Consider the following 12,995-nt stretch of genomic DNA (forward strand, 5'->3'; position numbering starts at 1 on the left):
CAATCCTGTCTCTGAGCTCTACGGACAATTCCTTCAACCTCATGGCTTGGATTTTTGCTCTGACATGCCCTGTCAACTGTGGGACCTTATATAGACAGGTGTTTGCCTTTCCAAATCAATTGAATTTACCACAGGTGGACACCAATCAAGTTGTAGAAACATCTCAAGGATGATCAATGGAAACAGGAAGCACCTGAGCTCAATTTTTCGAGTCTCATAGCAAAAGGGTCTGAATACTTATGTAAATAAGGTATTTCTGTTTATTATTTTTTTAATACATTTGCAAAAATGTCTAAAAACCTGTTTTCACTTTGTCACGCATGGGGTATTGTGATGTCAACATGGGGTATTGTGATGTCAACATGGGGTATTGTGATGTCATCATGGGGTATTGTGATGTCATCATGGGGTATTGTGATGTCATCATGGGGTATTGTGTGTAGATTGATGGGGGGGGGGGGGGGGGGGGCGGCTATTTAATCAATTTTAGAATAAGGCTGTAATGTAAGAAAATATGGGAGAAGTCAAGGGGTCTGAATACTTTCCGAATGCACTGTAGAGACAGAGGGTGAAGTAGCACTTGTCACAGTACGGTGCAGGGTTACCCCCTAGTGGTAAAAGCAGGTACTGCAACAGTACAGTGCAGGGTTACCCCCTAGTGGTAAAAGCAGGCACTGCAACAGTACGGTGCAGGGTTACCCCCTAGTGGTAAAAGCAGGCACTGCAACAGTACAGTGCAGGGTTACCCCCTAGTGGTAAAAGCAGGCACTGCAACAGTACAGTGCAGGGTTACCCCCTAGTGGTAAAAGCAGGCACTGCAACAGTACAGTGCAGGGTTACCCCCTAGTGGTAAAAGCAGGTACTGCAACAGTACAGTGCAGGGTTACCCCCTAGTGGTAAAAGCAGGCACTGCAACAGTACAGTGCAGGGTTACCCCCTAGTGGTAAAAGCAGGCACTGCAACAGTACAGTGCAGGGTTACCCCCTAGTGGTAAAAGCAGGCACTGCAACAGTACAGTGCAGGGTTACCCCCTAGTGGTAAAAGCAGGTACTGCAACAGTACAGTGCAGGGTTACCCCCTAGTGGTAAAAGCAGGTACTGCAACAGTACGGTGCAGGGTTACCCCCTAGTGGTAAAAGCAGGTACTGCAACAGTACGGTGCAGGGTTACCCCCTAGTGGTAAAAGCAGGCACTGCAACAGTACGGTGCAGGGTTACCCCCTAGTGGTAAAATCAGGTACTGCAACAGTACAGTGCAGGGTTACCCCCTAGTGGTAAAAGCAGGTACTGCAACAGCAAGGTGCAGGGTTACCCCCTAGTGGTAAAAGCAGGTACTGCAACAGTACAGTGCAGGGTTACCCCCTAGTGGTAAAAGCAGGTACTGCAACAGTACAGTGCAGGGTTACCCCCTAGTGGTAAAAGCAGGTACTGCAACAGTACAGTGCAGGGTTACCCCCTAGTGGTAAAAGCAGGTACTGCAACAGTACAGTGCAGGGTTACCCCCTAGTGGTAAAAGCAGGTACTGCAACAGTACGGTGCAGGGTTACCCCCTAGTGGTAAAAGAAGGTACTGCAACAGTACAGTGCAGGGTTACCCCCTAGTGGTAAAAGCAGGCACTGCAACAGTACAGTGCAGGGTTACCCCCTAGTGGTAAAAGCAGGTACTGCAACAGTACAGTGCAGGGTTACCCCCTAGTGGTAAAAGCAGGCACTGCAACAGTACGGTGCAGGGGGTCTATTTGGGTGGTAAAAAGGTAACTAAAAAACCCCCTAGTGGTAAAAGCAGGTACTGCAACAGTACAGTGCAGGGTTACCCCCTAGTGGTAAAAGCAGGTACTGCAACAGTACGGTGCAGGGTTACCCCCTAGTGGTAAAAGCAGGCACTGCAACAGTACGGTGCAGGGTTACCCCCTAGTGGTAAAAGCAGGTACTGCAACAGTACAGTGCAGGGTTACCCCCTAGTGGTAAAAGCAGGTACTGCAACAGCAAGGTGCAGGGTTACCCCCTAGTGGTAAAAGCAGGTACTGCAACAGTACAGTGCAGGGTTACCCCCTAGTGGTAAAAGCAGGTACTGCAACAGTACAGTGCAGGGTTACCCCCTAGTGGTAAAAGCAGGTACTGCAACAGTACAGTGCAGGGTTACCCCCTTAGTGGTAAAAGCAGGTACTGCAACAGTACAGTGCAGGGTTACCCCCTAGTGGTAAAAGCAGGTACTGCAACAGTACGGTGCAGGGTTACCCCCTAGTGGTAAAAGCAGGTACTGCAACAGTACAGTGCAGGGTTACCCCCTAGTGGTAAAAGCAGGCACTGCAACAGTACAGTGCAGGGTTACCCCCTAGTGGTAAAAGCAGGTACTGCAACAGTACAGTGCAGGGTTACCCCCTAGTGGTAAAAGCAGGCACTGCAACAGTACGGTGCAGGGTTACCCCCTAGTGGTAAAAGCAGGTACTGCAACAGTACAGTGCAGGGTTACCCCCTAGTGGTAAAAGCAGGTACTGCAACAGTACGGTGCAGGGTTACCCCCTAGTGGTAAAAGCAGGTACTGCAACAGTACGGTGCAGGGTTACCCCCTAGTGGTAAAAGCAGGCACTGCAACAGTACGGTGCAGGGTTACCCCCTAGTGGTAAAAGCAGGTACTGCAACAGTACGGTGCAGGGTTACCCCCTAGTGGTAAAAGCAGGTACTGCAACAGTACGGTGCAGGGTTACCCCCTAGTGGTAAAAGCAGGCACTGCAACAGTACGGTGCAGGGTTACCCCCTAGTGGTAAAATCAGGTACTGCAACAGTACAGTGCAGGGTTACCCCCTAGTGGTAAAAGCAGGTACTGCAACAGCAAGGTGCAGGGTTACCCCCTAGTGGTAAAAGCAGGTACTGCAACAGTACAGTGCAGGGTTACCCCCTAGTGGTAAAAGCAGGTACTGCAACAGTACAGTGCAGGGTTACCCCCTAGTGGTAAAAGCAGGTACTGCAACAGTACAGTGCAGGGTTACCCCCTAGTGGTAAAAGCAGGTACTGCAACAGTACAGTGCAGGGTTACCCCCTAGTGGTAAAAGCAGGTACTGCAACAGTACGGTGCAGGGTTACCCCCTAGTGGTAAAAGCAGGTACTGCAACAGTACAGTGCAGGGTTACCCCCTAGTGGTAAAAGCAGGTACTGCAACAGTACGGTGCAGGGTTACCCCCTAGTGGTAAAAGCAGGTACTGCAACAGTACGGTGCAGGGTTACCCCCTAGTGGTAAAAGCAGGTACTGCAACAGTACGGTGCAGGGTTACCCCCTAGTGGTAAAAGCAGGTACTGCAACAGTACGGTGCAGGGTTACCCCCTAGTGGTAAAAGCAGGCACTGCAACAGTACGGTGCAGGGTTACCCCCTAGTGGTAAAATCAGGTACTGCAACAGTACAGTGCAGGGTTACCCCCTAGTGGTAAAAGCAGGTACTGCAACAGCAAGGTGCAGGGTTACCCCCTAGTGGTAAAAGCAGGTACTGCAACAGTACAGTGCAGGGTTACCCCCTAGTGGTAAAAGCAGGTACTGCAACAGTACAGTGCAGGGTTACCCCCTAGTGGTAAAAGCAGGTACTGCAACAGTACAGTGCAGGGTTACCCCCTAGTGGTAAAAGCAGGTACTGCAACAGTACAGTGCAGGGTTACCCCCTAGTGGTAAAAGCAGGTACTGCAACAGTACGGTGCAGGGTTACCCCCTAGTGGTAAAAGCAGGTACTGCAACAGTACAGTGCAGGGTTACCCCCTAGTGGTAAAAGCAGGCACTGCAACAGTACAGTGCAGGGTTACCCCCTAGTGGTAAAAGCAGGTACTGCAACAGTACAGTGCAGGGTTACCCCCTAGTGGTAAAAGCAGGCACTGCAACAGTACGGTGCAGGGTTACCCCCTAGTGGTAAAAGCAGGTACTGCAACAGTACAGTGCAGGGTTACCCCCTAGTGGTAAAAGCAGGTACTGCAACAGTACGGTGCAGGGTTACCCCCTAGTGGTAAAAGCAGGCACTGCAACAGTACGGTGCAGGGTTACCCCCTAGTGGTAAAAGCAGGTACTGCAACAGTACGGTGCAGGGTTACCCCCTAGTGGTAAAAGCAGGCACTGCAACAGTACGGTGCAGGGTTACCCCCTAGTGGTAAAAGCAGGTACTGCAACAGTACGGTGCAGGGTTACCCCCTAGTGGTAAAAGCAGGTACTGCAACAGTACAGTGCAGGGTTACCCCCTAGTGGTAAAAGCAGGTACTGCAACAGTACAGTGAAGGGTTACCCCCTAGTGGTAAAAGCAGGTACTGCAACAGTACAGTGCAGGGTTACCCCCTAGTGGTAAAAGCAGGTACTGCAACAGTACAGTGCAGGGTTACCCCCTAGTGGTAAAAGCAGGTACTGCAACAGTACAGTGCAGGGTTACCCCCTAGTGGTAAAAGCAGGTACTGCAACAGTACAGTGCAGGGTTACCCCCTAGTGGTAAAAGCAGGTACTGCAACAGTACAGTGCAGGGTTACCCCCTAGTGGTAAAAGCAGGTACTGCAACAGTACAGTGCAGGGTTACCCCCTAGTGGTAAAAGCAGGCACTGCAACAGTACAGTGCAGGGTTACCCCCTAGTGGTAAAAGCAGGTACTGCAACAGCAAGGTGCAGGGTTACCCCCTAGTGGTAAAAGCAGGTACTGCAACAGTACAGTGCAGGGTTACCCCCTAGTGGTAAAAGCAGGTACTGCAACAGTACGGTGCAGGGTTACCCCCTAGTGGTAAAAGCAGGTACTGCAACAGCAAGGTGCAGGGTTACCCCCTAGTGGTAAAAGCAGGTACTGCAACAGTACAGTGCAGGGTTACCCCCTAGTGGTAAAAGCAGGTAATGACAGGGTCAGATTAGATAAATGGTGGAAGTTGATATTATGCTCCTCCCACAACCAGAGAAACACCCCCATTCTACAGGAAGACAGAAACTCCAGTCTAACAGACAGAAAGTACAGGTGTCTGGGTGGTACTGACCTGCAGTGTTTTTCCCAGGCCCATACAATGAGCCAGAATACATCCAGAACCAGAGTTCTTGTTGGTTTTCTTCACCGATTCACAACAGCAGTCCCACATGAACTGGACCCCTAGAGAGAGAGACCTCTGTTAGACCTGTCTGTCTGGTGTTGACGCAGACAGCTGTGAAGCACCGCTATAGAGTTGATAAGTAACAGCAGAACTCCATTCACTACACCATGAACCATTATTCAACATCGTTATGAATAAAGACAAACATTGTTCTCTCACCGTTGGTTTGGTTATGGTTGTTACTACTAAATCTACTACTAAATCTACTACTACTACTAAATCTACTACTACTACTACTACTAAATCTACTACTACAGCTAAATCTACTGGTACTACTGGGTCTACAGGTACTACTGGGTCTACAGGTACTACTGAATCTACTGGGTCTACAGGTACTACTGAATCTACTACTACTACTACTGGTACTGAATCTACTACTACTACTGGTACTGAATCTACTACTGGTACTGAATCTACTACTGGTACTGAATCTACTACTACTACAGGTTCCACCACCACCACTACAGGTTCCACCACCACCACTACTACAGGTTCTACTACTACTGGTTCTACCACCACCACCACTACTACTGGTTCTACCACCACTACTACTGGTTCTACCACCACCACCACTACTACTGGTTCTACCACCACCACCACCACTACTACTGGTTCTACCACCACCACCACCACTACTACTGGTTCTACCACCACCACCACCACTACTACTGGTTCTACCACCACCACCACCACTACTACTGGTTCTACCACCACCACCACCACTACTACTGGTTCTACCACCACCACCACCACTACTACTGGTTCTACCACCACCACCACTACTACTACTGGTTCTACCACCACCACCACCACTACTACTGGTTCTACCACCACCACCACTACTACTACTGGTTCTACCACCACCACCACTACTACTGGTTCTACCACCACCACCACTACTACTACTGGTTCTACCACCACCACCACTACTACTACTGGTTCTACCACCACCACCACTACTACTACTGGTTCTACCACCACCACCACTACTGGTTCTACCACCACCACCACTACTGGTTCTACCACCACCACCACTACTGGTTCTACCACCACCACCACTACTGGTTCTACCACCACCACCACTACTGGTTCTACCACCACCACCACTACTGGTTCTACCACCACCACCACTACTGGTTCTACCACCACCACCACTACTGGTTCTACCACCACCACCACTACTGGTTCTACCACCACCACACCAACATGTCTCTCACCGTCGACCTGGTGTGGTTTCAGCTTGGTGACCAGGTTGCGGTGGACCTGCACCATGGGCTCCTTGGTCTCCTCGTCTTCATCCAACACCAGCTTGGTTGTGATTGGACAAGCCACGGCGGACGCCTCCTCCACCACGAGTACCTGCTCGGGAGGGACATATAGAGTCTAGTCTAAAAGCATTACAGTCTGTACATACAAATACATACATTTATTCTGCTGGTTGGGACAGGTTTTAAGTTCCTCAGAGTGTAGGGCAGCTGATCTTGTAGTCTACGAGCATTTATACCTTTTACAGATAGACAAATACACGCGAAGCGACTTCCACTCGATTCAAAAAGTGTTTAAAACCCGTTGGGGCTAGGGGGGCAGCATTTGCACGGCCGGATAAAAAAAACGTACCCGATTTAAATTGGTTACTACTCTTGCCCAGAAACGAGAATATGCATATAATTAGTAGATTTGGATAGAAAACACCCTAAAGTTCCTAAAACTGTTTGAATGGTGTCTGAGTATAACAGAACTCATATGGCAGGCCAAAACCTGAGAAGATTCCATACAGGAAGTGCCCTGTCTGACAATTTGTTGTACTTCTGTTGCATCTCTATCGAAAATAGAGCATCTGTGCTGTAACGTGACATTTTCTAAGGCTTCCATTGGCTCTCTAAAGCCGCCAGAAAGTGGAATGGGGTGTCTGCTGTCTCTGGGCAAAGAACAGCAGGAGAGTTTGTGAGTGGTCAGCCTGGGGACAGTGAGACTGAGATGCGCGTTCACGAAAATGCTCCATTTTTTTTATTTCAGCCTTTGAATGAATAAAACGTCGCCCGGTTGGAATATTATCCCTAATTTACGAGAAAAATAGCATAGAAATTGATTTTAAACAGCGTTTGACTTGCTTCGAAGTACAGTAATGGAATATCACCCTTTGGATACTGACCTGAACGCACAAACAAAACGGAGGTATTTGAATATAACTATGGATTATTTTGAACCAAACCAACATTTGTTGTTGAAGTAGAAGTCCTGGGAGTGCATTCTGATGAAGAACAGCAAAGGTTATCCAATTTTTCTTATAGTAATTCTGAGTTTGGTGAGTGCTAAACTTGCTGGGTGTCTAAATAGCTAGCCCTGTGATGCTGGGCTATCTACTGAGAATATTGCAAAATGTGCTTTCACCGAAAAGCCATTTTAAAATCGGACACCGCGAGTGCATAGAGGAGTTTGACAGTGAGCTGGTTGAGAAGCATACAGTTTGAGGACATATTTCGTTTGTCTTGTATGAAAATACTTTATTTTTTTTATACCTGTTCTCTGGATCATCATCATCATCATCATCATCAACAGCCATCTGAGAAGCATCCTGGTTACCTTCTTCTCCTACAGACACGGAGAAGCCGTTATGCATGGTTATGACATGGTTATGACATGGTCATGGTTATGACATATGGTTATGACATATGGTTATATGGTTATGACATATGGTTATGACATATGGTTATATGGTTATGACATATGGTTATGACATATGGTTATGACATGGTCATGGTTATGACATATGGTTATATGGTTATGACATATGGTTATATGGTTATGACATATGGTTATGACATATGGTTATGACATGGTCATGGTTATGACATATGGTTATGACATATGGTTATATGGTTGACATATGGTTATATGGTTATGACATATGGTCATATGGTTATACATATGGTCATATGGTTATGACATATGGTTATATGGTTATGACATATGGTTATGACATATGGTTATGACATATGGTTATGACATATGGTTATGACATATGGTTATGACATATGGTTATGATGGTTATGACATATGGTTATGACATATGGTTATATGGTTATGACATATGGTTATGACATATGGTTATGACATATGGTTATATGGTTATGACATATGGTTATGACATATGGTTATGACATATGGTTATGACGCTGGGTGTCGACTAAACTTACCCCGAATTCAATTTCAGCAATATTAAACTTTATTAAACAATTACTGACATTAGTAGGAAATCAACTAAAACTAATTGAACATTTATTCATTTGCCCAAGTTTATCATAACACAGAATGCACTAGTGATTTGTACTTCCTGCAACCTCCTGAAGAGGCAAGGAGAAGACCCCTGTGTACGACTGGGGTGTGGGCGTCTGCCACTTTTGTGTAGCCGTTAGCGATGATGCTAATGAAAACAATCTTTTGGTACAGGGAAAGGCTTTCCCAAAAACCTCCTCAATTAAAAAGTTAGTCTGGCTAGCCGCCAAACGGCAGCCTCCGGCCGGGCCGCCAAACGGCAGCCTCCGGCTAGGTGGAACTAAAAGGGTAACTACACGTAAACATCAGATGTTTCCCAGATGTCAACAGCAGTCTCCTGAAGTGGTGTAAGCATGGCTGTGTACTTTATACAACAGCCAGTGGCATTGTTTAACCTCTTGACGTTACCCTAGGATAGGGGGCGCCACAGCGCATTTTGGAAAAAAATGTGTGCCCATTTTCAACGGCCTACTAATCAAACTCAGAAGCTAGGATATGCATATAATTAATACCTGTGGATAGAAAACACCCTAAAGTTTCTAAAACTGTTTGAATGGTGTCTGTGAGTATAACAGAACTCACATGGCAGTCAAAACCCTGAGACCGATTGAACCAGGAAGTGGAATTCTGAATTCTGAATTGTGGACTCAACTTCACGTCGTTGCCTATTATTCACACCGTGAGATATCGTTCATTGAGCACTTCGTATTGCTTCCACAAGATGTCGCCAGGCTTTACAAAGTGTTTTGAGCCTTCTACTGTCGAAACTCAGTGAATGAGACGCGTTGGAAATTGGTCACAGGGCCATCACCATTGACGCCGGCGGCCCTGTCTACCCCCACCTTTGGAAACATTTTGAAACACAATGAAATCGTCCCCCTCTAATCTTATTGGCTCTCTTGTTGAAACAGGCCCTGAAGATTTATGTTATACAACGTTTGACATGTTTGAACGAACCTAAATGGGAAAAAAATGTTTTTTTCCTAAACGGCTGTCCCGCGGCCGGCAGAGCTTTTGGATACAGCATTCAGACGCGCTAACAACAAGCAAGCTAATGGAACATAAAGGATGGACTTTTTCGACCGAAAATACATCTGTTGTGGACCTGGGATTCCTCGAAGTGCTTTCTGATGAAGACAACTAAAGGTAAGGGATTATTGACAATATTATACAACATTAGATGTGATATGCGATTGTTCCAAGATGGCGCCGAGCTGTATTTACTAGCTCATTTTCTGAGTATCGCATCCCCTTTTATCGCTAAGTGTGATTACCCAGTAAAGTTATTTTTAAATCTGGTATGACAGGTGCTTTCAAGAGATATTCATCTATAAATCTTAGAATGACAATATTACATTTTAAACATGTTTTCGAATAGTAATTCAGTAAATCTAAGTGGCTTCCGGTTTGGAGCGAGCAGCCGCACCACGCTTCGCTCCACAGGTAATATTACACTTCACTACATTACAACGGCTTGATTTGTTTGATCTAATCCAGGCACTTGTCATCTCCCGTCTGGATTACTGCAACTCGCTGTTGGCTGGGCTCCCTGCCTGTGCCATTAAACCCCTACAAGTCATCCAGAACGCCGCAGCCCGTCTGGTGTTCAACCTTCCCAAGTTCTCTCACGTCACCCCGCTCCTCCGCTCTCTCCACTGGCTTCCAGTTGAAGCTCGCATCCGCTACAAGACCATGGTGCTTGCCTACGGAGCTGTGAGGGGAACGGCACCTCCATACCTTCAGGCTCTGATCAGGCCCTACACCCAAACAAGGGCACTCCGTTCATCCACCTCTGGCCTGCTCGCCTCCCTACCTCTGAGGAAGCACAGTTCCCGCTCAGCCCAGTCAAAACTGTTCGCTGCTCTGGCACCCCAATGGTGGAACAAGCTCCCTCACGACGCCAGGACAGCGGAGTCAATCACCACCTTCCGGAGACACCTGAAACCCCACCTCTTCAAGGAATACCTGGGATAGGATAAAGTAATCCTTCTAACCCCCCCCTTAAAAGATTTAGATGTACTATTGTAAAGTGGTTGTTCCACTGGATATCATAAGGTGAATGCACCAATTTGTAAGTCGCTCTGGATAAGAGCGTCTGCTAAATGACTTAAATGTAAATTGTAGCTCTGTTTCTCCGGATTGCATTTGACTGGAAAATAGTTAGTCAACGTTACGCACCGATGTAAAATGCTGTTTTTATATATAAATATGAACTTTATTGAACAAAAGAATGCATGCATTGTGTAACATGATGTCCTAGGGGTGCCATCTGATGAAGTTTGTAAAAGGTTAGTGCTGCATTTAGCTGTTTTTTGATTATATGTGATGCATGTGGTTGGTCGGAAAATGGCTATGTTGCTGCTATTACGATGGACTCCTCTAACATAATCTAATGATTTGCTTTTCCTGTAAAACCTTTTTGAAATCGGACGACGTGGGTCGATTCAGGAGAGGTGTATCTATAAAACGATATGAGACGGTCCTATATTTGAAAAAAAAAAAAAAAAAAAACTTAAATTTCGTTATGCTAATGTCGCTAGAAGTTTTCCCTGGATGGTGATCCCGCTGACGGGACGGGACGCTGAAGAGGTTTTAAGAACGTGTGATTTTCAGAGCAAAAAAACTGAAACCTGGAAAAACTAAAAACAGAGAAAACGGAATTCCCGAAAGAACAAAAACGGAATCAGACCAAATTAAATTTCATCAGGTCAGGAGGGTCTCTCTCCCTCTCCAGGGTCGGAGTATTAACCACCAGGAGGGTCTCTCTCTCCAGGGTCGGAGCACAGACCACCAGGAGGGTCTCTCTCTCCAGGGTCGGAGCACAGACCACCAGGAGGGTCTCTCTCTCTCTCCAGGGTCGGAGCACAGACCACCAGGAGGGTCTCTCTCCCTCTCCAGGGTCGGAGCACAGACCACCAGGAGGGTCTCTCTCTCTCTCCAGGGTCGGAGTATTAACCACCAGGAGGGTCTCTCTCTCTCTCCAGGGTCGGAGTATTAACCACCAGGAGGGTCTCTCTCTCCAGGGTCGGAGCACAGACCACCAGGAGGGTCTCTCTCTCCAGGGTCGGAGCACAGACCACCAGGAGGGTCTCTCTCTCCAGGGTCGGAGTACAGACCACCAGGAGGGTAGCTCTCCAGGGTCGGAGTATAGACCACCAGGAGGGTAGCTCTCCAGGGTTATTCCATAATTTCGCTGTGTATTTCAGATGGAATCGAGACATTAGAATGTACCAGAGGACACCAACAGAGCTCCTTCTGCTAAACAATAGCCTGGCTGGCTACTTCTGCCATTCGCCTGACTACTCTATGTACTTGAGGAAAACAGTGTAGAGGTCAGGGGTTAAGTCAGCGGCGTTTATGTGACGTTGTGTTTATAATAGGAGTGAACCGTCTGCCTTGTAGAAACAGACAACCCAAAATACGGCTTTCAGAAACAGCTCTACTGACTTGAATAATCCTAGCCCAAAATACAGCTCTACTCACCTGAGGACTGGTGGAAGGTTCCCCTCCCTGCTGCCACCGTCTCCTCCACGATGGGTTTAATCTTCTGCTGGTCTCCACTCTCCTCTCCAGACCCTCCTCCCTCCTCCTCCTCCTCCTCCTCCTCCTCCTCGTCATCAGACGATGAATCTTGCCGCTTGGCTCCTTTACCTCTGGCTTTGCGTTTCAGCTCATAGGACCGCTTCCGATCCCCGCCCTTGTTCTCCTTCTCCTCTTTTTCCTTCTTTACGCGGCTGCTCCTCCGTTTCCCCGTGCCCAGTTTGCTGAGTCCCTTCATCTCCTTCTCCAGGTCAGAGTCGGAGTCAGAGGAGCCGCCCGAGACCTTCTGCTTCATCTCGGATGTCTTTTTGTCAGAAGCCATGGAGGACTTCTTTTTCTTCTTTGCGTCTTCATCGGAGTCAGGCTCGGAGTTGTCGGCTTTCAGTTTGCGTTTGGCCGCCGGCTTCTTGTCTGCCTTCTCCTTGTCCTCCTCCCCCACCTCCTCGTCCTCCTCCCCCACCTCCTCTCCCACCTCTCCCACCTCCTCCTCCTCTCCCACCTCCTCCTCTTTCTTGCTGAGTTTGAACAGGCACTTCTTGACTCGCTTGTTGCCCTGGTTACTGTCGGCATCCTGCTGCACATCCTCGTCCGAGCTGCGTTCCGCCGCTGCAGTCTGGACCAGGATGTCTGGAACCTCGTCAGAATCTGAGTCCACGTTCTGTTTAGAAGGGTCAGAGGTCACCATGGAGGAGGCCTTGCTCCCTTTCCGCTCCTCCTCCTCCTCCTCGTTCACCCGTTCCTTCTCGGAGCTTCCCTTGGTTCTCCTCTTCAGTTTGCTGGGGCTCTTCTCCTCGCCTTCTGAGTCGCTTTTCTCCTGAGAGAAGGAAGACATCTTGTTTTTCCCCTCCGGTGACTTCCTGAGGGGTGTGGTCTTTGTGCGGCTGGAGCATCGGCTGTCCTCCTCGGAGGCCCCACCTCCCTCCACCTCCTTACCCTCATCCTTACTTCTTTCTTTCGCCTTCCCTCCACCCATACTCCTCTCCTTCTCCTTCCCTCCACCCATACTCCTCTCCTTCCCCTTCCCTCCACCCATACTCCTCTCCTTCCCCTTCCCTCCACCCATACTCCTCTCCTTCCCCTTCCCTCCAC

At 48.0% G+C, this 12,995-nt stretch overlaps 1 protein-coding gene across 1 annotated transcript in view; it reads right to left on the bottom strand.

The window, feature by feature from the left end:
* The window catches only part of LOC106604099 (transcriptional regulator ATRX), a 108,966-nt gene that overhangs the window by 55,215 nt on the left and 40,756 nt on the right, over window positions 1-12,995 (bottom strand). The window contains 5 exon segments of the mRNA XM_082974982.1: window positions 4,980-5,089; window positions 6,308-6,473; window positions 7,239-7,242; window positions 7,508-7,682; window positions 11,850-12,993. Coding sequence (XP_082831108.1) covers window positions 4,980-5,089; window positions 6,308-6,473; window positions 7,239-7,242; window positions 7,508-7,682; window positions 11,850-12,993 — 1,599 coding nt within the window.

The sequence above is a fragment of the Salmo salar genome, chromosome 05, assembly GCF_965601325.2.
Source record: "Salmo salar chromosome 05, fSalSal1, whole genome shotgun sequence".
NCBI lineage: Eukaryota > Metazoa > Chordata > Actinopteri > Salmoniformes > Salmonidae > Salmo > Salmo salar.